At 37.0% G+C, this 27726-nt stretch overlaps 1 protein-coding gene across 1 annotated transcript; it reads right to left on the minus strand.

The window, feature by feature from the left end:
* Positions 1-6305: 6305 nt before the first annotated feature.
* ERGIC2 (Endoplasmic reticulum-Golgi intermediate compartment protein 2) lies at positions 6306-22515 on the minus strand. Its single transcript, XM_051214571.1, has 8 exons — positions 22362-22515; positions 22139-22326; positions 21995-22107; positions 21153-21367; positions 18597-18655; positions 16154-16252; positions 14259-14356; positions 6306-8644 (listed from the first exon to the last, which is right to left on the minus strand). The coding sequence occupies exons 3-8, from the start codon at positions 22097-22099 to the stop codon at positions 8282-8284; spliced, it is 939 nt and encodes a 312-aa protein (XP_051072959.1). The 5' UTR covers positions 22100-22107; positions 22139-22326; positions 22362-22515; the 3' UTR covers positions 6306-8281.
* Between the last annotated feature and the right edge of the window lie 5211 nt (positions 22516-27726).

Here is a 27726-nt window from a genome sequence, read left to right on the forward strand (position 1 = left end):
GTTTCGTCCCATGGTGGGACTCCTCAGCAGTGCGCATTTATAAATTTAAACATATAGGGGAATTTTTTACCAACTTAAATGGTACTTTAAAATATATTCATGGAAATGATTGAACAGAAAATAATTTTATCATTGTGTATATTTCGGTTTATTACCTTTCATGTACAGTAATCACTGTTGTGGTAGGAAATCTATCATCATAGCCGAGAAACAATTATCAATTTCTTTTAGTGTACTTTAGATGACATACATAGTCTTTCTACCTACGTAAAAATATATACACTTAGTTTTCGGCAATTGTTTAATTGGGAACTGACAAAATGGAGCAGATTAAGTTTCGTTTCTATGTGATCTGTAAGAAAATCGATGCCACAATTCATTACAATGTCTATTAACAACGACGGACAGGTATCTACCTCAGTACAGTAGATGGTCGCTCAATTTTGTGGATTGGTTGAGGTTAGACATTTACGCCGTTGGATGCTGGCTCAGTGATCTAGAGGTTAAGCGTTCGCGCGCGAGATCGTGGATGCGCACTGCTGAGGAGTCCCATAGTAGGACGAAACGGCCGTCCAGTGCTTCCAGGTTTTCAATGATGGTCTGACATCAGTCAGTTCATGATCTCAATCAAAAACTTAACAATCTCCACAACCCCTGATAATTGGATTTTTTGTTGGTTTAAACTATTGACTGATGGATACATGGCATGCAAGTCTATTTATAATATAAGTGGGTAACAGAATAGTCATCAGTAGTGAAAATTTAAGGTGTTTGGTAGATTAGTAAAAATTTCTGACCGACTAATTGATGAATGTATTTATATGGCAATTGGAAAGTTAGAGTCTAATCCAAAGCTAATTATGCGTTGGGCGGTAGGAAACCATGGACCTAGTTGAGACTCGTATGCAAGGCGTGCCTGCAGTCTTTAAGGATTGAAACATACTTTGGTCGCTTTCAGTTTGAGATGTTATCACATAGCTATTTGGTATGTGACTGACTTTCTGTTGGATCGATATAATTTGATAAGCATTAGATGACTAGAAAAACATGACCACGAATAATTTAAATTATCAAAGGACTCATACTGAATTAAATATACTTTAACAACTGACAAAAGCAACTTATGATCTGATTAAATTATGTTTTAGACTGGCTTGTGTTATAACTTGTTCCCTATGCCCCTATCAATGTATAACATAATGATATCACCAATTAGAGAACAATGAGTTATCGACCGAACTAATGACGTATAAAACAAGTATGACCAGTCTAGAATCCTTATCGGTCCTGCTTCATGCCTCACCCTGCCTGTTAAGTCCAGAACATCAATCTCAGCCTCTGCGATATGAATCACTTATTTCAAACATACTCAGTTTATATACCAATCAGACAGACCACATCGTACCATAAAATAGGAAACCACATCTGTACAAGATTTAGCCAAAAGTGGCTGTGAATGTGGGAGATAGTAATTGATAGACGGGGTATAACTCAATAATGGTAAATCGTATAATAATAGTTCATAGGTGAAAATAAGACTCATAATAAGAGAGGACATGAATATGAATAGTTTAGTTATTTAACAATCATACGACAAAGTTATACGCATAGTATTGGTCCATAAATGGATCCCTACAGTTACTATTCATTATTCCCATCGGGATATAACAGTTCTGTCATACAATGAATAATTTAAGAAAGTAGAACTAAAAAAAACTAATCCCCGATACAATTTGTTATGAAATCACGAACCATAAAATAGTTTGCTGTAAGGTAATTTTTATATTGAAGGATCATAATGTAAATTATTTAGTGAATATTTTGTACATGCTAACAAATACTGGCATTGAAAAAAAGAAAACTATATTATTTCTAAAGACATATAGTTATATCAAGTTAATCTACATGTTGAATTTTTAATCTTAACTGAAGGGTAGATATTTATACACGTCAGGTAAATGATTAATATTGATTTTAGTAGTTGAATTCATGAGTCGATCTAAACTAGATCACCATTGGAAACTTGGAAGCACTGAACGGTCATTTCGTCCTATTATGGGACTCTTAGCAGTCCTCGCTAATGAAAAGTTTCAAGATGGATTTCTTGATGTTCTAATGAGAAGCCGTGACCAGTGGAGCCAAATCCGTCTCGGGTAGAGACAGGTGTCTATCTCAAATAATGGATGAAGGGTCGCGCATGATTATGGATTGATTAAAGATAGACATTAACACCATTGAATGTCGACTCAGTGTTCTATAGGTTGAGTGTTCACGCACGAGACCGATAGTCTTTGATTCGAGTTCCACATGCGGGATGCAGAGAGCATAATAACCTACCAACTTTGATTGCCTACTGATTATGTGCGATTTGTGTAGTATGTGAATCACCATATAGTAAGACAATATCATCTGCATACTACAAATTGAAAAGTCATTCTTTGGGTAAGAGATCCCCACTACCACTGCTCCATTCATCAGAGCTGTTTCCAGAACTTCATCGGTGGTGAAGATGAAAAAGGATGGTGATATCAAACAGTCCTGCTCAACCCTACAGCTTGAATCAGATAACGAAGAGAAATGACTGTATACCTTCACTCTGTCTGAGTGCATAGCCTTCAAGACGTTAATAAACTTTTTATGCACAGCCTTCACTAAGAAACAATCCCAAAGTATCGCTTGGTTTAGGAAATTTAAGGAGGAAGTAATGTCAAGAAATGTAACGATTGTTGACCTACAATAAGCATGGCTGTGCTTTGACACTTAGTGGAGAGTGGAAATATGATCAATACATCTATCGATCAGAACGAGAACCAATCGGCTTCATCATCCTTAGAAAGCTCCAAAAGCAAGTAATCTGGGCTTGGAAACTTTTGGTGCTCCAGGAGTTTGGACTTCTTGTAGACTTTCACCTCGTGAGGTGGATCAGCCATTACTGACTATGAAGAACAAGACAGTCTAGATGATGTCTCCGGGGCATTTGATCAACTGGGCTCTCCTTTGAAGGACTCTGCCCATCGTCCAAGACGTCATAGATGTTATTGACTGGCATCCTATCAGCTCCACATATTTTTTCACTCACACTAGATATTTTGCTGCCAGTGACTCGGATGGGTTGAAAGAGTTTCCGGCAGTTACCATATGCATTTGCTGCTTTTAACTCGTTATCCCGCTCCAACCACCATGCTTCTCGGTCCCTACGCAAACTTTGCAAAATTATTTGCGTAAGAATCTGTGTTTATCGGCAAACTCGTAGTTAGCCAGAAAAGACCGACGCGGCTCAAATAGTTTTAAGCTGCTTGTAAATACCCAGTACTTGTAAGTGGGACGTTTCGTAAAGCCTCAAGCAACTTTACTCACCACTCTCATCGTGTCATGAAAATCCAGCGAGTGTTCACCCACAATTTCTGTGGGTTGATAGCTAAACTTGAACCTAGCTCGGTTTGATCTTTACTAGGAACGGAAGCTGCATTCAATTCGCTTACATCAATTTGTTTAGGTCACAAGTCCAACAGTTAGTACAGGCAAATTAACCAATAACCAGACTAGATAATCAAACTATTCCAATAATATTTGTCCTATCCACACGGGGTATAACGACTAAAAATCAAATATTTGTTCTGAACATAGACAATGATCCAACACGCCAAGGTCTGTTCAATTATACCAAACTACGTTCTTCAGTGTAATGGACGAAGCTTCATTGAGTCATTTTCAATCAACGATAATATCAGATTCTCAAGAATTTTTGATTCCTTTCAACCATGAAGTTAATGTATTCAATGTTATACTTCATTCAACTATTTAACATTTTCTTGGAGATAAATGCTGCCTATAGACTATTTGGTTGGTTAACATGTTAAATACTACTGACAATTTACAAATTCTTCTTTCTCTTCTCCAGATCAAATGTTTGTAGTTCAGTTTATTAGTTCTCATAGTAATCAAATTACATCACACTGTAGTTAATTAGTGCGTGCTGGCTGGTATTTAAACATTTAAGTTACCCTTTTCATATTGTTTTTACATAACATGATCTTGGAGTGGTTGAATAATTTTGTAGTAGTTGCAAATATAGTTTTGTTATGACTTGGGATTGGATAGATTTATCATGTAATTATGGAGTGTGGTGAAGTTATCACTGTCCACAAAACTGAATTGTCAATTTAAGCCTTCACAAATGATCTGAAATAAAAGAAAAGATCACTGATCAGGAAAAAAAATATATTTTCATTTAGTCAAATAACATGATTCAACACAATAAATGAACATGACTAAATGCCTTGGGTTATTGATGGAAATGAGTTTTATGGGTCATTCACCCTACAATCAATTAACACTGTATTGTTAGTTCGAATTCATACTCATCATTTCGATTTTGCATAAAAGTACTGAAAATTTACAAGTACTCCGATTCCAATTGTGACTGACTTTCAATTTTGACAAATATATACTTGAAAGTAAAAAAATTAACTAAATTTACATATCAGTTACCAATAACTAGTGGAGTTCAACCGGGTCTGCTGTAAGATAGTAACTCACTAAAGGTAATGATGGATGTGTGGCTCAATTTCGTGTACTAATTGAAGTCAGATATTAACACTATTGGATGCCGGCCGGTTCAGTGGTCTAGAGGTTAAGCGTTCGCGCGCGAGACTGTTAGGTCCTGGGTTCAAATCTCGTGAGGCGGGATCGTGGATGCGCACTGCTGAGTCATAAGTTAAGAGGAAACGACCGTTCAGTGCTCCCAGGTTTTCCATGGTGATCTAGCTTTGATTAACTTATGAACTCAACTACTAAATTACTATAATTTCCCCAAGAAACCCTTTCTGAGAATAATCACCAGTTTGTTCAGATAAAGAGTTCCAACGTATCACTGGACAAATAAATTTATTACTGTTATTATCATTATTATTAATATAGTAATGGTAATAAGACCACCCACATGTATGTTCGTTTACAAAAAACCTATACACATTTCAGCCTAATTCTATCTTTGAAATATCACTTAATCGATAAAACGGTAATACGAAATTGGACAGAATTGTTCTCCTTTTTACAGGATGAATAGTGGTCTAAAAGTAAAGATGTAGCTGTGTTACCTTAAAATCCTTGTTTCCATTCACAGTATAGCCGTGAATGTGAACTACTGAGGAGCCCCATATGGGGACGAAACAATTGTAAAATGTTTCATAGTGATTGTCCAAAGTTAGCTCAGCGGTGAACACTATAAAAATACTGTTTGTTAATACCACTTGTCACAATGTTCATTTACATATTTACTAACGTTTAATTAACGTGTTAAAAAGTATAACAATCTATTTAGGTTATTTTTTTAATGACATATAAATTGAATAAATGCCACGTTGCTCAATGACAAGACAGTTAACAAATGCCAAAAGTATGTTATATTTATTCAGTGTCCACAATATATAGAAGAATCAATCCTTTCTTTTCAAGTGGAATTAATACACCTAATGAACTATGAATCAATTGTACATGTGATTACTTGTTTACGCCTGTTACTGCCAATGGAGCACAGGCCGCAGACCAGCATTCTTCAACCGACTCTGTACATGGTATTAACACAGTAATAAGAAATGAACACATCTGATTCCAGGCTAAATTATTAGTTACAGATGAAAGCATATTCTGGAATATAAAGCTCTTGATGAAAGATTACTTACTTGTCTGATGTTAATTATGATCAGTATAAAAGTTATTACATAATAACTAGATGTAAAACTATCATCATAACTAATTGCTTGAAGTAATGCTAATGTATTATATCGCATAGTTAATCGATATATTCTTAAAATGTTACTTGCTTAAACACACTTCATTGATGACTTAAATCAGTTGACTCAGTTTGTTAGTGTTACGTAGGCAGTCCTCAGTTCCCGGTCCCTCATACACTGAATGGATATTTGTGCAACGGTTGACCACAGTTATCGCGTAGACTTCCAATAAGTAATGTAAACAAAGTGACCTCGATTACTGTTAGATATATCAGGGTATTTATCACTTCTCAACCACCCATATCCTAAATCCATACTTCTCTTTCTGGGACATGGAATAGACTGATTTAGTAGTAGTGGTCTCGATCAAGTGGGAGTGTGATCACCGAGTCCGTGGGACATCTGCTCGAGACCGATCACGAAACCCTTTGAAAGTAGCTATTGATGTGTTAGGTGTGTATTTTTAAAGTTATCACGAGACAACTAGGTGAGATGTGATATTTTTAGACGTCACATTTCCTAAACCCCTCATTCTGTTGTGATAAGACACTATCGAACCACATGCTGATTGTCTGATGGACAATCACCTTACTTCTGTCGCACCCCAATACAATCATCACCATAAATTCGCTTTCGAACTATGACTTTAGTGTTTCTAATCTCACACTCTTCAATCGAACTGTCTGGTGTGGAAGGATGTGTATTCTAGTTAATATGACTCGATTGTGTCACCATCATAGACAAACCTGATCATCACGTCAAGGTAACAACAACGGCTGGGGCTCAGCTAATTACATCGTAGTAAACCCAAAATATCTCAATCAAAATGAACATTCTGTTTGTTAGCATAAAGTTAGAAATAAACTCTGGATTAGTTTATTGCAGTGATATATATGACTGTCGACGGTAAAAGGCATACGTCAGTTACAATTATGGTTTTGTTTGAATCATTACTCACATATAACTGAACAATCGATCAATGCAAAAATTAGGTTTAGGATTTCAGAATTGGGGATTTGGCCCTTCAGAATACGGCACTTCATAGAATGAGTTGATTGAGACAAGTGTTAACATATTTAAGCACCACTTATCTTGATATGTTCTTCTAGCAATCAAAGAAGTAGGTTGCATTACAGTAAAAAGTAGTATGAATCCATGGGACCACTGACCCTTGAATTAACTTATGAAGGCTTTTCAATTGACACTCACGAGACGATAGCTTTTTAATGGGTTCTAATGCTTACTGAAATGATCGGGATTCATTTGCATAAATCTATTATTGTTCACGACTAACGAATGAACAGTGACGTATAAGCTTCCCGTTGTTAACTGACTAATCAAATAAGACTTTTTCTTATCAGTACTAATAATCATAAAATCTAGATTATATGCATTATTTCAACTGTCTACAATTATGCGAACATACACAATGATAACATGTCGTCATTACCGGTCTTATTCATCAATTAATAGTTGAATTCATGTGTCAATTGACGCTAGACCACCATGGAAGACCTGGAGGCACTGGACGGCCGTTTCGTTCCACTGTGGAACTCACCAACGGTGCGCATCCACGATGCCGCCCCCCGAGATTCGAACCCAGGGCCTGTCGGTCTCGCGCGCGAACGCTTAACCTCTAGACCACTGAACAGGCCGGCACCCAACTGTGTTAATGTCTAACTTCAACCAATCCACGAAATTGAGCCACCGTCCACCACTGTCTTCAGTGAGTTGCTATCACACAACAGATCCAGTTGAAATCCACTGGTCACAGCTTCTCACTAGAAATTTAGTCTCGCACGCGAGACTGATGGTCCTAGGTTCGAATCTCGCGAGGCGGGATTGAAGAGGAGTTCCATACTAGGGCGAAACGGCCGTCTAGTGCTTCTAGGTCTTTCATGGTGGTCTGTAGTTTCAAATGACTCATGAATTCAACTATTAAATTACTATAATATCCACAAAATCGCTCTCTGATTATTCATCATTAACAACGAACTTTGTTAACGAATCTAGTGAAAATGATACTAGAACATTCTTTACAACATGGCGATCAGCGATCAATCAACAAACAAGAATTTCACCATTATTGTTTCTTTAAGTAGATATCATTCCTTACAGGTATAAAATCAATAAAATATAGAAATATATACAACAAACCGAAAACTAATTTTAACAATTATGCATAAGATAAGCAGCAGTACTAGTAGTATTAGTAGTTATTATTTTATTAAAATAAAAAAAATCTTTTAGAAACATACAAAATTTCATAAAGGAACTAGAGTGAAGTATGTGAATAGATTGGATATTAAAGGTCAAAGATACTGTACACAAAAGTAATTCAGCAGTACAAGACAAAAAAGTTATACTCATTTATACACACACACACACATACATAAACATTGTGCCGATAAATACAAATCACAGAAAAGGTAATATTAGATACAGAAAACAGATAGAGCTGGTGAAAAGTAATAGTGTTCATAATAATAATAATAATAATGACTACAATAGAGTAATTCATTGAATTGGAGACTAAATTGTCTAAATCAAGTATCTGAGTCTGGATTTAACACATTCTCTAATGATGGAGTTAAAAAACCAGTTTTATCTAAACCATTTGGAAGATGTTCAGATAGTTTAATGCAAATATTTCGTTTTCCACGTGTCCAACTATTAGTCCATTGACGACCTAAACGTGTTCTAAATAAAATATCAGGTAAATTTGATAATATTTCACGTAGATAAGCAACTGTTGCAAATATTCCACCGGCTAATGCAGCAAGTCGAGTAAAAAATGTACCTAATAATTCACGATCATATGTTATTTTTACAACTAATGGAAAAGTATCATAAACAAAAAATATTCCAGGTATTCCATGACTTCCAGCATCATGATTAATTGTTCTATTCTAAAATTAATATAAGAGAAGAATAGAACAATAATAAGTAATATGATGAAATTGAGTCTTCTTTTGAACTAACTAATTAAAATAATTATTAATATTGGAAACATTTTCAAAAGTATCTAGAATTCTAAGGTCAACATCACCCCACCGGTAACCTTAGAAATATTCTTTGTGTTTGTATATATGAATTAACATTAAAACTGAAATAAAAGAGAGAATCTTTTGTATTCTTAATTTATAACAAAAATAACAAATTCACTTGGTATTGTTTACTTGAATCTTCCTATTGATGTTTAAAACTGCAATTGATCAGTCTCTTATTGGCATATATACATCTTGTGCGTATTGCCTTAATTAACAAGCATTATAATCAAAGATGGATAGTGGCTGGCAGTGGAATCCAGTTTGACGCGCGTTTCGTCCTAAATATCAATGTGAAGATTCAAACAAACAATACAAAGTGAATTTAAACTTCACCCAATTGCACAACCAAGTGGCTAACAGGACTTAGTAGCTAAGTGGATAACGCGATGGCGTTTGAAGCGAACGGTACTGGATACGAGTCCCAGAGTGACCATCAACTCTCAGATGCAGGTACATCCAACTGACGAGTCCCAAATAGGACGAAACGCACGTCCTGGATTCTACCGCTAGCCACTATCCATCTTTGTATAAAAATAAAAAAGTTCAATATTTCAATTAATAGAAAATTGGATTCCTGACTTATAGTATCTTAGTGTTAATCGTTTCATTGGATCTTCTACAAATATATATTCATTAGGGTGAGACTATAATTTACAGACGAACCAATCAGAGCTGCGATAACAGGCCTTGAATTTTGGCGCGAAAGTAACTCATTTATTTAGCTAAATAAAGTTTTGACACTATAGCTGATGTCACTTCATGATGAAAATATTAAATCTAATTCCTAGCCCTAACGTTCAACTGTATATCTTAATCCTAATTCTTTACAAATAAACCTCATTTAACCCCAGTAAGTATGTGGATATTCCAAGGTCACTTGAAAGTTGCTCAAAGGTCGTCCATAAATTATAGTCTCACCAAATATTCTTTTGGAAAGTATATAAACAATGAAAGTCATAGTAATGTCTACGACTTAACAAACTACATTTTAATGTATAATTCAACTTGAAACTTATGAATGACTAGGATACTAAAATTATTTATTCAAACTAACAAACTATGAAATTATTCTACTAATTATAGATTGAGTGAAGTTAAAACTGTGTATAATCCGTGGAAAGCCTTTTCATGATACAAACCTGAATAGCTCTAAACTAAAACAAAAATGAATAACTATTTAATTAATGAATCAAAATATCCACTAATTTGTTCAAATTATATGAAAGTAATTTCTTGTTGTTGATATTCAAGAATGAAGTTGATTAATCTGTTGCCATATGTAAATCATTAGTGGTTTACCTTGATACAACGTTTGGCCACAAGTTATTGTATATTTGGTATTTGGCTATCAGTGGAAACTAAGATAAGCGTTTCGCCTTATTTGACGAGTCTTAAGTAAGACGAAATATGAGTCTTAAATCCCACTGCTAGCCACATACTGAATATATAATAACTTGAAATAAAAGACTATAAATGAGAGAATCGATTCAGGGTGTACATATAACAACAGACTGATTAATTGCGATCCTGGATATCATCAACGGGAAATTACTAATATGTATTGATCAATTTTCAGTTTTTCTCAATACCATAATTGATACTACTATCATTTCAACTCTTTCGTCATCTCTCCCATTAATTTCAATTCGTTGAGTTTAATAAGGCTTTTCAACTCATGACTTGATTATTATAGGTGTTGGCAGCATGTCTCAATTCATTTGTTGAAATTAGCATTTGAAATTATAATTGATCTATTTAGCAAAATTACTATTTCGACATATTATCTTTACCCATTGAACATATAATATTCATCGTGATTACTTAAAATCTTAACAGCAATGCTAATTAACTCACTATCGTTTGATCTCGTTCGCCAAAGAGGTGAATATCTCCTGGTCGAATTTCACTTCCCAACCGTAGCTGTCACCTTGACGTGATGATCAGGTTTGTCTATGATGGTGACACAATCGAGTCATATTAACTAGAATACACATCCTTCCACACCAGACAGTTCGATTAGAGAGTGTGAGATTAGAAACACTAAAGTCATAGTTCGAAAGCGAATTTATGGTGATGATTGTATTGGGGTGCGACAGAAGTAAGGTGATTGTCCATCAGACAATCAGCATCTGGTTCGATAGTGTCTTATCACAACAGAATGAGGGGTTTAGGAAATGTGACGTCTAAAAATATCACATCTCACCTAGTTGTCCCGTGATAAGTCTCAAGGCGAGGGTGTTCTTTACGAAATTGAAAGAACGAAAAGCGGATGTCCGACAGGAGCTTTAACCGGGTTGGTGGACACGGAGAGTCTACCTAGGGAAGTTGGAAGACCCTGATTCCGAACCAATGGTACACATAAACTGGCTTCAGGATCCTGAAGGAACAAATGGCGTATGAACCAATTATTGGTCACCGGTCACCATGGGACTGTATCTCCTAACATTGCTCCACTGCCTTGTGGATCAGACCTTAAGGTCATAGGCTCGAGGTGTGGCCCTCTAAGAAAACTACCTGGTTCGATCTTGTTATCCGTTCAGTATGTATTTGGTGCCTCCTTGTACCAAAGTTTATGTGTTTAAATAAATAAACTTTAAAAGTCCACACCTAACAAATCAACAGCTACTTTCAAAGGGTTTAGTGATCAACCTCCAGCAGATGTCCCATGGACTCTGTGGTCACATTCCAGGATCGTCGAGACTACTATTACTACTAATTCAGTTTTTTCCATGTCCCAGAAAGAGAAGTATGGATTTAGGATATGGGAGGTTGGGAAGTGATAAATACCCTGATATATCTAACAGTAATCGAGGTCACTTTGTTTACATTACTTATTGGAAGTCTACGCGATAATTGTAGTCAACCGTTGGAGACCTTATCTAAAGAGTTTGTGCAGGTGCGTTCGCTTTCTATTCTCTTTAAAATTCTGTTTCGACCTTCTTTCATAATAGGAGTTATTTGATTTTGTTTTTCCACATTTTTTTGTTTTAGTTTTCTACTGCTATTTCAAATTCTATTTACTTTACATTTTATTAATAGTTTTCATGAGATGACTATGATATGAAGGGTTTGGAAAGTTTTTCCGGTGAAAATGTACTTCCAGTACCCTGTTTTTAGTTAGTTGACTAATGGCAATAATAATATGTTAGTTGGCGGGAAGGTGAACTATTTACTTTTAAAAAGATTGTGGTGTTAATTTTCTCCATATGTAATGCTATAGCGTATAGGCTTATGAACGTTGATTTAGGCTACATTAGCACTGTGAGAGCCAACACTATAACTGTTACTTATTTTACTTAAAAGGAGGTAGGTAAAGTGGGGTTAAAATCTGAAATGCATTGGCTGAAAACGGATTCCTTTACCCATCAGACCAATACTACGTGATTCTTTCACAGTTGATTGATCACTGGGTGGTGATCAATGTCATGTGTGTGAAGTCCTTCTTAGTGCAGATCGAATGCTATCTACCAAGTTGCAATGTGGTCACTAGTCTAGGTGACTCGACATTGCGTGCACTATGTTGAGATAAGATGGTGGTTGGAGGTAGTCAACAGGAAACCCTGGACCCCTGTTTCGTGATACTTGGCACTCGTCAGCAAGGTGTACCATCTTATCTAAAAATAGTGCACGCAATGTCGAGTCACCTAGACCACAATGCAACTTGGTCGATAGCATTCGATCTGCATTAAGGACTTGACACACATGACATTGATCACCACCAAGTGATCAATCAATTTCGATTACATCTCAATCCTACAGGAGGTCGGTCGCGGCCCGGAGAGCTCAGTGGTAACGTCTCTGACTGTGAAGTTGTATGATACGGGGTTGAATCCGTCAGGAGGCACCAGTTCCCTCAAGATTACAGGTACACCTTGTTGACGAGTGCCAAGTAGCATGATAAACCGGGTCTAGAGTTTCCTGTTGACTACCTCCAACCACCATCTTACTACGTGATTCTTTCAAACAATCGATACGAAATCTTTAACTACGAATGACTAACCTTGGAATATATCGATTAGTTTGTAATTGTTTACATAATCACTTAAGTAGCTCTGAGTACCCTGTTTTTTTTAATTCAAAATTATAATTCCTAAAATGATACACTTAATTGTATACATATTTTGTCTATTGTAGTGTCAGTTATTATGTCAAGCCTATATACCTTATTCTAGCTTTCGGACATCCCATACTATTCATTCTACTTGAGTCATATTTTGACCTTGTCAATTATTCGCTTGTCAGTCTTGACTGTTTTTATATGGGCGTATATGTGTGTACACTTCTTATCCCATGTCTCATCACATGTCTGTAGCTTATTTTTGTCTGCCTATAAATATTAATTAACGCCTGACTAAAAATGAGTTGGCTTACCAGCCATCTCCACTCTGCGTCGCTTCTCTTCCTGCTATTCCATCCACCTCATATACAAAATGTATGTATTCAAAATCCCATTCTCGTTATTTGACTTATTTAATTCCGTTATTGACTAACGTGATTAAAGTCGACGATGATATACGAGAATAGGCGATAGCAAACATCCATACGATCTAAATAGGAGTCAGATCTACGGGCCACTAAACTATAATTAAGTAAACAGTGACTTGTATAAATCACCTGGACTTTATGTTCGAAATCCAGATCAATTTACTGTTGTTTGAATATGATTAGGTGGTATTATAATTAACTCTAAATGTTGAGTGCAATGATTTATACCTTGATAAGTGAGTTAGTTAAATGTGTTTTTTTTAACATTTTTCAAAGACTACACTCTTGAATTGGAACGATAACAAAATAACTAATGTGTGCGAGCAGAAGCACTAACAATAACTATACGTTGTATGATAGCAATATCTAGAAAATAATGCACGTTAATTATTATATTTTCATATAGTACTGTAATATAATTCAATGAACAAGTACAGGTTTATGGTACGTTCAGACACGGTGGGTGTTGTAATTCTCTCTTATTCTAACCCAGCTAATCCTATTGCTTAGTAATCTTGGACACCAATCCACTCGACAAGTCAGCTAACACACGGTGAGACTATAATTTATGGACGACCTTTGAGCAACGCTAAGATGACCTTGAAAATATCCACCTACTAACTAGGACTAAATGAGGGTTATAAACCAGTATGAGGAATTGTAATTATGATTTACAGTTGTTTAGGGTTAGGAAGTAGATTTAGGATTTTCATTACGAACTGACATCAGCTATAATGCCGAAATAGTATTTAGCCAAATGAGTGAATGAATTTTGCGCTAAAATCCAAGACCTCTTATCTTAAATCTGATTGACTCGTCCATAAATCATAGTCTCGAAGTAGGCATAATGGAGTTCTAATCTACAACCCTAAAATTCAACATTTTCGTGCAATAAATACATTGGGTAAATTTTTTAGCATAATTATCAATGAAAACATTCATTACTAATATTAAACGATTTAAACTTTAAGAAAATATTAATAATCACCTGTAAAGTTGCTGCATACTGATAAGTTTCTGTAATATGAAAATGATTAACCACTTTGGTAGGGACCATTGTGACAAAATATTGAAATGATGTAAAGGCTAAATTTGAAGAAACAATTAACATACAAAAGGTTACAATGGATATATTTGTGTTTTTTTCTGGTAAACAAAGTTACATTTTGGGTGTAATTAAATAATGTGAGTATGTGTGCAAGTGCGGTGTATACGAGAGAGACACCAAGATAGCATGCAGTATATATAGCTTCATAACCGACTAAAGCCAGTTAAATCTCTTTAAAGTCGACAAACAAACACCTTAATTCCTAACCGCAAGTTTTAATGTAAAGTTGTGCCGGCGACTGTATTGGAGTATTGTAGCAGTAAAGTTTTCCTCACGGATAGCAAGTAACATCAGCAACACCGTTTTAACACAAATGGAAGCGAGATCAGGACCGTTAAATGAGTAATCCTGAGGTTGTGAATGGGATCTTCAGTAAAACAATGACAAGAATGATGATCGTGTAAACTTTGATCAACTAAAATAATTGATATACATGTTGCACATGACGATCAATGTAAACAGTCACAATAGCAGATTGAAAATGCGCTTAAAAAACGACCAGAAAATCATATCATATCAGTACAGGAAGTGTATGTGAGACAAGTTGAAATTAACTAAAGTAATTGTTATATCCCGATGGGAATAATGAGTGGTAACTTTTGGGATCCATTTATGGACCAATACTAAGCGCTTATTTTTATCGTATAATTGTTAAATAACTAAACTATTCATATTCATGTCCTCTCTTATTATGAGTCTTATTTTCACCTATGAACTATTATTATACGATTTACCATTATTGAGTTATACCCAGTCTATCAATTACTATCTCCCACATTCACAGCCACTTTTGGCTAAATCTTGTACAGATGTGGTTTCCTATTTTATGGTACGATGTGGTCTGTCTGATTGGTATATAAACTGAGTATGTTTGAAATAAGTGATTCATATCGCAGAGGCTGAGGTTGGTGTTCTGAACTTAACTGGCTGGGCTAGGCAGGAAGCAGGACCGATAAGTACTCTAGACTGTCCGCATGTGTTTTAGACGTCATTGGTCCGGTTGATAAATCATTGTTCTCTAACTGGCGGTATCATTACGTTATTACATTGATAGGGGCACAAACCCATAAGTTATAACAGTGATTAAGTTACATTCATTATTCCCCCCCTGGATTTTGAACACAAAATTATCAAATAAGCTTTGTTTATCAATATCATTTGTTCTTTTCTAACTATACATAAATTTATTTAGCTTTGCATTTCAGTTGACCTTATTGATAAGAAGGTTAATGTGATATGGCAACTCGAACTGATGTATGTACGCACGAAGATCTACGTTGTTGACTGACTAATTGGTAAGAAGTGACTAAAACAGTAAGATCATTAGTGGATTCAATATAATAATCGTTCAGTTTAAAATTCACTTGTCAATAATTTCAATATGTTATTGCACTGTATTCTGACAATTTCCGTTATGTATTTATTCAGTATGAAATTTGTTTTTAGGTTGTAGTTAGCTAAATTATAATTAAGAATCACTGAAAAGGAAATTTGGGTATAAAGTGTGGGACCTTTTTCCCCCACAAAATATATCCTTTACAGTTGTACATCAGAATTGTTTTAACGTTGGGAAAGAATTAAAATTTTGAGGGTATAGTGTGGGAGAGTAACTATGTTATTTTTACTCAATACAGTCATCCCGGAGTCGATATTTTTGAATTGTGTAGAGAAGGACAGGTTATAACACAGGTAAATGAAAATGGGATTTACAAGTTTTGACTTAAGTGATTTAGCTCAAGTTATAATAAATTCTCTTGTGATCAAAAGAAACTCACCAACATCAGTAACAGATTCAACAGCTTCTAACGGATGTATTTGTCCATTAACTAGATCACCAAAAGAAAAATGATTTATTCGATGACTGAAATTTTGAACTAAAATCAACAAAGAAGAGAAAAGGGAAGAGGTTGAAAACTTATCATTTTCAATAGAATAGTTTTTTAATTGCACAATAATATGTATGAAAAATACCTTTTGAAAGCGTAAGGAGTTTGTGGAGATTGTTGAGTTTTATGGTTTACATCACGGACTTACCTTGTGCTCAGTCGTGAGTAATTTCGAGAGGCGGTTCTCAAAGTTCTAGCGAGAAACCGTAAAAAGTAAAGTCTAACCATGTCGCGTTGGAGGACTTTTACCAACAAATACCATTGGATGGTCAAACAATATTGTGAACTGATTTAATTTAGACATTTAAACTATTGAATAGCAAGCCAATGATCTAGGAGTCTAGAGCTTGTCGTAAGACCTGAAGGTCTAGCTAGAGTCTGATCACCCATAAGGTTGTGCATGCGTGCTGTTGAGGAGTCCCACATTAGAACGAAACTGTTTAATGTCTCCTGACTTTCAGTAGTTGTTCAACGGAGGTAATTCCGTGGTGTAAACTACAGTGTTTTAGAAATATCCCGTTCTTTAAACTGAATGGTTAACTTGTGGAACTCTCATTATCTTCCTAAATACCAAAACTATCAATGCACAGCCCAAAAACAAGCAAGTAATAAGTGGATAATTACTGGACAATATAATTGTGAGATAAAGTTGATCAACTAAAAAAATTTGGTATCAGTCACTCGTGAATAAATTCTGATACCTTACTTCTTTGTGAAGTAAACCCCAATGTTATTCGTCTGTCAACCAAATGGAGAGAATGCTGCACAACAATCCTCGCTGTATCACTCCCCATGGTTGTGCAAGATGGTCCATGGAAGTACGAGGGGTAAGAAGACTGAAGGTTTTTAATTATAGAGATGTCTTTGTGAAGCAACTGAGTGAGTAATAGTCAGGTTAGATGCAAAGATGGCGATTTGATTAACGAAGCTGGGAAGCTTTATCGATAGAATTGGCTGGGACATGTATTACGCATGTTCAACAATCATACACATCGACGGGCGGTATTCGCTGATGTACAATCGGGGTGAAGGTAAGCTAAGAGCAGCCAAACGTGAGATTAGTCCATGAATTCATTGATTGTTGGTCTTAGCCATGATAACCGATCTAGACTATCTAGTTGGAGTTTGAGAGATAACTGTAATCACCGAACAAAAAGGTTGGGTGACATGGCTCATAAGCGGTAACACTGGCACAGATCCAGTTGCTTTTTATCTTTCTCTAGATCTCGAGTTCCAGTATTCCTTTATGCGTACCTTTTCGTTCTACTCTTTTGAACCACATTTTCAAAATTGTATTTTTTATTACTATTGATACAACAACTGTTTCGACTCCTTTGCTATTCATTTTGTCACGCCTATGTGGTATGAGAATTCGAGCTGACGTACATTGATGTCAGGCTTTACATTGATTATGATTGACTGATTATGTTATCTAAGAAAGACAATGAAAACCTCACGATTTAAGAATCAAACTTAGAAATTAGAACACTTTCGAAATTTTCTCCCAAACTACAAATGTTTTTATCGTTGTGGGATAACATAAGTGTAACTTTCATAATATGAATTTTGTTATCCCAGGGCAAAGTTAAAATGGTTTGAATAACTTTTTCTGGTTAGCGTTTTTTAGCGAGTTAGTTTTCTATGGGATGGGGTTGCTAACCGCATGCCCAACCCTTCTCTTTTATCCGGGCTTGTGATCGGCAGCAGCCCCCGGAGGGACACCAGGCGGAGTTTATGTTAATCAAACACTATTAGTAGCTGTACTGATATCTTGAGGAAATCAAAGTTAGTACAAAATAAAGAGTGGCGTTTTAAAATGGATATCTCCACTGTTATCAAGAAACTTGTGCGACCACTACAAAAGGTGACTTGCTGGAATCTGCGCTGAATAAAATATAATGGACATTAGTGAGCTTAAAAGCATAGAGAAGCACTCATTCTGAGTTTCCTGATTTTTAATAGTAACTGGACTGAACGTGGAAATAGGGATCATTGATGAAAACATCTCCATGATTTGTTTATAACAACGGGATAGTCTTATGTACGAAAGGTATTGTAAGTGCTTGAAAACCTTAAAACATTGAAGATTAAACAAATGACTTATTTAGCAAGCACATGCCCTTTATGGGATCCACTTGAAACCACACACTTTATGTAGAAGCTAGTTATAATATCCGGCTGGTGTGACCGGAGTAGGGAAGAGGTGTTCAAACATATGACCGAAGACTAGAAATTTTTTGTTTGAACAACCTGATATTCAATAATGGTACATAAAAACGGGTGCCTTTTAAAAAGCTCTTAATAACGTCCCCTTGCAATTTAAAAGACTCACCCGATTGGCTTGAAAATGGTACAACATGTAGATGAAAATTACCGAACCCGTTCAGAGGTCTGTAAACGAATCATGAAGGAAAGGGAAAGATGTGGAAACAAAATAAAGTGAGTAGTAAGTTAACGACCAATACAAGTAATGGAACCCTTTGGTCAATCACCTATAAACAACATAAAACTTGAAACAAATATGCAGAGACGTAAGTTGCCACAGTATAGCCATAGAGCAAACTAACATGATGCACAACAGAAAGTATAAAATCATGGTAATATGAGCCTGAATACAAACAACACGGTTCGGAGAGAAAGAATAAAACCGATAAACCGAAAGTATGAAGTATTTAAACACAGGATTTAGAAGATGATTAAGGAAGGCATCTGTGCCAATAATTTGGAACATTTTACCAAACTTCTTAGACCACTGGGCACAACTGCAGCGAGGACCCCAACTAGGAAGTCAACACCACACTATATAGTTTAAGTCAACAGTCAACAATTCATAAGGATGATGTCACATCTTGACTTGGTCGTCGCGAGGCTCTTTCTAACCTACTCCTACATCATTTAGCATTCTATGTAGGGGTAGGAGGTGGCTTGATATATGCACAAAGTCAAAGTGTGTACAAATAAATTTGTTTCGCATTTCCTTTAGAATATACAATACATTTCTTTATTATTTTCTACTCCATATATATACCATATACTTATTTCAAAAATTTCAATTCTAGATAAAAGAGATTTTTAAGATTATTTCAATTTTGTAGGATATTCAACACGAATTGGTTGTAGTTCGAGATAATCAAAAACTAGGAATAACAACGTTGTTTCATCCTACTAAGAAGAAAACTTCACTATCCAGAATAAGTCTTCAGATCACTAGTGACTTAAAGACGAGCTAATGAAGCGTTAGTGGGAAGTCATGACCAGTGGAGTTCATAAATCTCCAGAAAAAAATATTTGTCACCAATGCTATCTGATTATTGTCGTGGTATATTGCCCATTAGTTGAAGTTGTAAATGAGTGCCACCCGACGCCAACCAAGAGGACTTAATGATTAATCGTCTGCCGCGAGACCTAAAGGTATTTGCTTCGATCCCTGATGGACTAAAGGGTGTGAGATGCTAAATCTTTCTATTTTTGCTAACGTTCTTGCAAAGTACATACTTCGTGTATTTTAACTCATTCAAAATAAAAAGACTTTTAAAGACTATGTTAACTTTTTAGGATATTTTTTTAATCATGTCTCCCTACAATTTATCTAGTATAATTAAGTAATCAATTACAGATTTATATACTCATCTTAGAGTTATAATGTTTATATAAAAACCTGTGGTACTACCTGGTTATACAAACGATGATAAGCAGGTCAGTCAGTTAACAGTAAACGAGGACTTAGAACAGGCCATAACGGTCTAAAGTCAATGACAAAACTGACAAGAGCAATACTGTCAACCGAGGTGAGAGTAAAGAGTATAGTTCAAAAGAAAGTGAACACAATCGCCAAATGAAGGATGTAAAAAATAATGCCAAAAATCTACAAGAAAATAACAAACGAACGGACCTAAGGTTTAGAGTAATGTTGTATGAGAACTCTATACACATAATAGAATGTCGCACGAACCGTAGCAAAAAATATACGCTTCAAGACATGGTGAATTGCAAGATTTAATGATTTTACTAATTCTTGAGTTAAGCGGTTTGTGGAAGTCAGTTAAATGATTCCAGCTAGAGCACTATTATTGGCAACTAACAAGCAAAGGACAATCGTTTTGTCTTAACCCTGAACCCCACATTGACGGTTTTGTCCTCGTTTGGGCGTTCTTTGGATCCAATAATTGGAAGTCTGACGCCTCAAACAATCCACTCAAAGTACCTACTGATATATTAAACTATTCCGACAAATTCAAACTTCAATAATTTGGAAGATGAGTAAAAGTACACTCTCTAATTTTGACGAAGTACACGCGTAAAGATGACTAATACCACAACTCAGTTTCACAATATAATTTAACATGTCGCACTAGCAAGTTTGGTGGTGCTTTTGGTGAAGTGAGAACTAACCAATTCAAATTATGTTCAAAAACTTATAACAAAACAATGTTCCAAGAGGATAAAACAAACGGTACATGCAGTATCATCCAAATTAACCCAATGATATATCTTTGGCACAAGGAAAAAAGGACAGACATGAGACAAATTTGGATTTCTGAATAAAGGTGATATAATTTATCAAATTTCCGTTGTTAGACATATGCTTTTAAACCCCTTAACATATAGAACAATTAGTAACGAGTCAACTGGGGACCCATGGGTTTTCCGGCCGAACAAATCACTATTGCTACATCTGAATATCTGAATATAAGTGATACAAACAACAAGCGGGTTGTTAAGAGAATGTACCTAGTGAATAGTATAGAAATTGTGGATCTGATAATCTAAGATATTTCTAAATAACTTATATGGTCGAATATTCTAGTGTACAATGATTGATATGTCAGTACATACGACATAAATGAAAACGTTAATGTCTTCAAATAGTAAAGGAATAGTTACTTACTTCCCAAATAGTATATGTATGTTTCCTCCAACCTTTTTAACGAACAAAGTACCAACGATTCGACAAGCATCAGAATTTCGGTCATCAGAAACCTTTTTGTCAACCACAGGGACTTCAAAGTCTGTGAAAACACTTGTCTCAGAGGCATATTTCCACAACCAATGCTGTATAGTATGATGTTTTGCACGGAGAGCCCCAGCTATATATTGTCGATACTGTTGAAGTATAAGAAAATATCACAGAATAACGACCAAACATTGGGAGCATCAAACATATCTGGGAAGTCTACACGATTAAAAACTAGACCTTGTGAACGTTAGGAAACAATTTAATAAAGAACAATAGCATGATGAAAGAAGTTTAGTGTTGTCCTTGACTTTCAGCTCAAGTTCTTGACGAGATTTCCGTGGAGCATAACTTTAAAAAAACTTTGAATTTGGTTTGGCCGAAATTATACATGTATTATTGAAAATCAAACATATAATAATTTTTCTAGGAATTCATTGCCTAGCAACGTTGACGATGAATATAAAAATTACCGAACACTACCAAAAGGATAATGAAACTAGTTTGGTGAAGAACTCTGCGTAACATGCTTTTAAAACCGAGTTAATTAAATAAGTTAACAGTATGACGAATTTTCCGACGCACGTACGAAGGTAATATAATGTTTACCATATCGATAGGTGAACTATGAGTTCGTTTCTTTAGATAAGAAACTCAGGAAACTCTTCTTATGCACCTTCCGTTCCAGAAATATTAATACTAACAGTATAATGCAGGGAGAATTATGGTACTTGGAAAAAGATAAAACCATGGGAATTACGGTTCAGGATACATACTTTGAATGCGGCTCGGGCTGATGGGCTAAGTTCGAAAGATGTTGGTAAGTACTGAATATTCTCTTCATCAGACAGAGAGGACCCAGAAGTATCCACCACATCCATTGAAACATCTAAGATGTCATGTAGATGTGAGAAACTTACCATGGCATGGTGAGGCAACAACAATGTCAATATTGACTTTTACTTTTCTAGAACAAGATCTGGAGAAGAAAATCCTTACCCAGAGGTGGATTTATCTAGTTCGTAAGAATAATTGACGGGGGGATCAAGATAACTTCGACATTCCATTATAAGCAACCAAGATATGCAACAAAATGTTAGAATAGTAACTGAAGACTTGAGATTTTCAACCGTATATAATTACCTAGACCACCACTCCATGTTGATTTTTTGCATTCTCGTGGAAGTTTTGGGAAGACATCTAGCTCATTTACTATTTGTGAGACACTAGGCCTCGGACCTTTGTTGGTGGTATGCACATTTCTCCTTCTGACCTCCATAAATTCAAGATCTCTTATATCTCGATCAAGGTGAGAGAATCCACAATAGGATAGTTAAACAAGATCAAGCTCTCAATTGATTGGTAGTAGTTTCGCAAGATTATCTATATCATATATGTATTCCGAAACGTTCTCAAGAACATCACTTGTTAGGAATTCAGCAGTGAGAATGGAAGATGACAGTATCTACAATTATTGAGATAAATTACAATAGTGACGAGCAGCATTTTCTTTAGTTTTTCACGAAATATATTTGCGAGATAATTGTATCGACTTATATTTAATTTTTAAGTGATTGCATGCTTATTATGAATTACAAATGTAATACATTCTGCTCAAATAGTTCCACCCAATCTCCTGATTTTAAGGAAAATGTAGTCAGTTTAGGGGAAATACTGGGGTAGAAGGGGTAGCAACATTTCGGGCAACTTGTAGCGGTAAATAAATCCCCAAAATAAATAGCACTAAGTTTTCGACATTGGATGCTGACCATATGTTTTAGTGGACTCATCTAGCTGAAGGCGCTCGGTCATGCATCCGCACCAGATCACGCGTGGTAACGCCGTGCTCAACATCAACCGCAATCGCTAGCCAGATTAGATCAGAGAATTCCGATATATTGGTCATCGCCAAATATACTCTTCCGATCTCCTCGACTCTGTCTTTTGATTTCTCTGGGTGGGAACGAAATATATTAGAAGGTGTTACTGGTAGAAGCGTTGTCAAACACTGAATACCTGTGACATCATCATTGGTGAGACCGACGTGATCTGGTACACCTATTTGCAACTGTGAGTCTGTTCCTTTTTGGGATTATTATATATCATTGCCTCATTTCTTTATTTTTTTTTAAACATTGTGATTTTTTTCGTATTTTTTCTTGGATATATATATATTTCCCCTCGTTCATTATCGTACTTCATATTTCATCATGACTGAACAGACACCCAAAGTACTCAAGCTTAAGACCTTGTCTCCACCTTCGTTTCAACTGATGCCTTTCTGGCCCGACAACATCGAAGCTTGGTTTTGCTACGCAGAAGCCGACTTCTCCGAGCACGGCGTGATCGACACACGTGCACAATTCCTCGCAGTAGTCAAGGCACTACCGCACGAATTCAACAGGTACGTAACACCTAGTATGTTTACTAGTGATGTTTCCGATCCTTACGAAATCTTGAAACGTTCGATTCTTAAACGAGGAGACCTAACCGATCGACAAAGGTTAGATCAACTCTTCAACAATATTGACCTGCAACACGGTTCTGCGACGGACATGTTACAACGGATGAGAGAGGTAATAGGCACAAGAACTTTCGACGAAGGTCTATTCAAACAACTCTTCTTGTCAAAACTTCCCCAACAGGTGCAAGCAGTTCTGGTCTCGCTCCAGAACAACGCCTTAGATGAACTAGCTGCATCTGTCGACCGCATTTTAGAAATTACGAAACCTACTACCGAGGTATTTTCAGTCAAAGGAAAGCCTCAAACGACTCAGAATGATATAACCGAGTTATGTCATACGCTCACGCGTTGTCTTAGTCCTCGTACCGACCGTAAGAGATCGCACACACCACGTAGAAGCATTTCACGTAAGCGATCTGTCTCTAGACCACGAGAGACAGATAACCCCGACTGGTGCTGGTATCATAACCAGTATGGAAAGCTTTCCAGAAATTGCAGAAAACCCTGCAATTTTCCCAACACGAAACCGACTGATTCGAAAAGCAATTCGGGAAACTTCCAAGCCGGCACGCGTTAACGGCAACCGTAGCCGGCGAACAAAGCCGTCTGTTATTCGTCACAGATGTGACAACGAGAGTTCGCTACCTCGTCGACACTGGCGCAGAAGTTAGCGTTCTCCCAGCAAATCCTAACGACCGGCTTCACGAATCGACCCTAAACTTACAGGCGGCAAACGGAAAACCGATCGCTACGTATGGCAAAAGGTACGTTTACCTTAACGTGGGTTTACGCAAACCCATTCACTGGATCTTCGTTGTTGCTGATGTTTCTATGCCAATCATTGGTATGGATCTTCTACAACACCATAATCTGATCATCGACACGCGCAAACGGAGGCTAGTAGACGGAAACACTAATTTATCCGTTTGCGTAACTTCTTTTACTGGTTGCAAATTATCCCCAGTCACAGTTAAACATATGGTAGACCCACTCTATCAGCTACTTCTCGATAAGTATCCTGGGATACAACAAACGCAACCGAGATTACCGTGTGTAACCAGCAACGTTACACATCACATCACGACTACAGGACCGCCTGTATTTTCTAAAGCACGACGACTAGCTCCCGAAAAGCTAAGGTTAGCGAAAAACGAGTTCGACCATATGATAGACTTAGGAATCATACGACCGTCAAGTAGCCCATATGCATCTCCGTTGCACATGGTCCCTAAAAGGGACAGCAACGATTGGCGTCCAACTGGTGACTATCGGCGATTGAACGCGAAAACCATTCCCGATCGTTACCCGTTGCCTCACATTCACGATTTGACAGCTACCTTGAAAGGTATAACTGTTTTTTCGAAAATCGACTTGGTTAAAGCGTATAACCAAATACCTATGGCTACTGACGACATACCGAAAACAGCTATCATAACTCCCTTCGGACTCTATGAATTTTTGCGAATGCCTTTCGGTCTAAGGAACGCTGCTCAAACATTCCAAAGATTCATAGACGACGTTTTTCGAGGTCTCAACTTCGTACATGCGTATGTTGACGACTGCCTAATCGCAAGTCCGGACAGAGAAACACATCTCAAGCATCTGGATCTTGTTTTCGAACGACTACAAAAACATGGCATTACTGTAAACGTTCAGAAATGCCAATTCGGAACCGACTCGTTAGACTTTCTGGGACACACTATCGATGCTCAAGGTATCCGACCCCTTAGAACCAAAGTAGAGGCCATTCTGGATTACCCAGAACCGACCACCGTCAAGCAATTACGCATGTTTAACGGCCTCGTAAGTTTCTATAGACGTTTCATACCGAAATGCGCATTACTTATGAAACCTCTGACCGACCAACTTCGTGGAAATGCGAAATCCATTAATTTGGACGACACCGCACGAAAAGCATTCTCCACAGTTAAGGAACGGATCGCTAAAGCAACAATGCTTGCACACCAGGACACCGAAGCAGCCATTAGCATCGCAGTAGACGCATCCGACTCAGCAATCGGAGGAGTCTTACAACAATGGGTTAACAACTCCTGGCAACCCTTGGCATTTTTCTCTAGAAGGTTGCTAGACACCGAATCGAGGTACAGCACATTCGGTAAGGAACTCCTAGCTATGTATTGTGCTGTACGGCATTTCCAACACTATATCGAAGGCCGTGAATTCACTCTTTTCACGGATCATAAACCGCTCACTTTCTCGCCAAGCTCTCCTTCTGACAAGTACTCTCCCCGTGAGTCTCGGCAACTGGACTACATTTCGCAGTTTACTTCAGACATTCAACACATCTCTGGAGCAAACAATGTAGTTGCAGACGCTTTATCTCGCATAACTTCCTTGAACAGTTTCCAAGGAATCGACCTTCTTAAACTCGCCGAGCTTCAAAAAGAAGACAGTGATCTTCAGCACGAGTTATCGTCCACAACACTTAAACTACGCATCAAACAGATGGGAACAGGTAAGGAAACCTTACTTTGTGACACATCTACAGGTAGGGATCGCCCAATCGTGCCGAAACATTATCGACGCAATGTCTTCAACACATTGCACAAACTTTCGCATCCAAGTGTTCGTGCAACCATCAAGCTTATAGCAGAAAGGTTTTGCTGGCCTGGAATGAATAAAGACGTGAGGGAGTGGGCACGCTCCTGTGTAAGCTGCCAAAAATCTAAGGTCATCAGACACAATAAATGTCACTTAGGCTCATTTAAAACTCCCGATGCTTGTTTCGACCATGTTCATCTGGATTTGGTAGGACCGTTACCAGATTCAAATGGACACTCTTACCTCTTAACCTGCGTAGACCGTTTCACTCGATGGCCAGAAGTAGTACCTATCAAGGACATCACTGCTGAAACAGTGGCTCGCGCCTTCGTCGAACGATGGGTAGCAAACTTCGGCTGCCCTTCAACCATCACTACAGACCGCGGACGTCAGTTTGAATCTGAACTTTTCCGTCGTCTGACCACACTTTTAGGAATCACTCGCTTCCGAACGACTGCCTACCACCCACAAGCAAACGGGTTGGTAGAACGTTTTCACCGACAACTAAAAGCTTCACTATCAGCTGTAAACGTTTCACAGTGAACCGACGCTCTTCCACTCGTCTTACTAGGTATCCGCAATGCAGTGAAAGCTGACACTGGATACACTGCAGCTCAACTGGTTTATGGAACGACACTTCGACTTCCAGGAGAATTCGTGGATCCTTCGTCCTCTTCAGTGAACGTGGATCTAACCTCCTACACGAACAGGCTTACAAACTCAATGCGTCCAGTTAAACCTGCTTCCACTCGACCATAATCAACCGATGTTTTCGTTCAACCTGACTTACGATATAGTACACACGTTTTCATTCGTCGAGACTCGCATCGACGACCCTTCGAATCAGCATACGAAGGACCTTTCAAAGTTCTTCAACGCGAACCGAAGTACTATATAGTCGATAAGAACGGAACAAACGATAGCATCAGCATCGATCGCCTCAAAGCAGCGTATTTAGAAGGAAATCCTATCTACGTCGATTTTCCTTCGTTACAATCGAACGACACGACTCCACTCATAATTCCTCAACCGACAACCAACACTAGCGATGATACTCCGAATGTATCTGAAAATAAACCTAAAACGACGCGTTCTGGAAGAAGAGTAAGATTTCCAGAACATTTAAACGACTACTGCACGTAAGGCACTACTCGACATTTTATATTATCTCGATCTTTCTTTTTACGATATATATTTTTTCTTTAAAAAAAGAATTTTAATATGCTTATATATTTATTTTTTTTACTTAAAAAAAAACAAAATAAAAAAAACATTTTTAACGCTATTATGTGTGCTTGAGTATATTTTCCATTTTTCGCCGACATTGTGTTTTTACGCACATGCGAGTGTATTTCGACATGCACTTACACTTTCTTTTTTCTTTTCCAGGACGGCTGGAAAAGAACAATGCAGTTTACGAGGAATCGAAACTTTTCGTTGTAACTTTTTCTTTTTTTACTATGTTGTACCTCGGTCCCATAT

Source organism: Schistosoma haematobium, chromosome 1 (genome assembly GCF_000699445.3).
Source record: "Schistosoma haematobium chromosome 1, whole genome shotgun sequence".
Taxonomy (NCBI): Eukaryota; Metazoa; Platyhelminthes; class Trematoda; order Strigeidida; family Schistosomatidae; genus Schistosoma; species Schistosoma haematobium.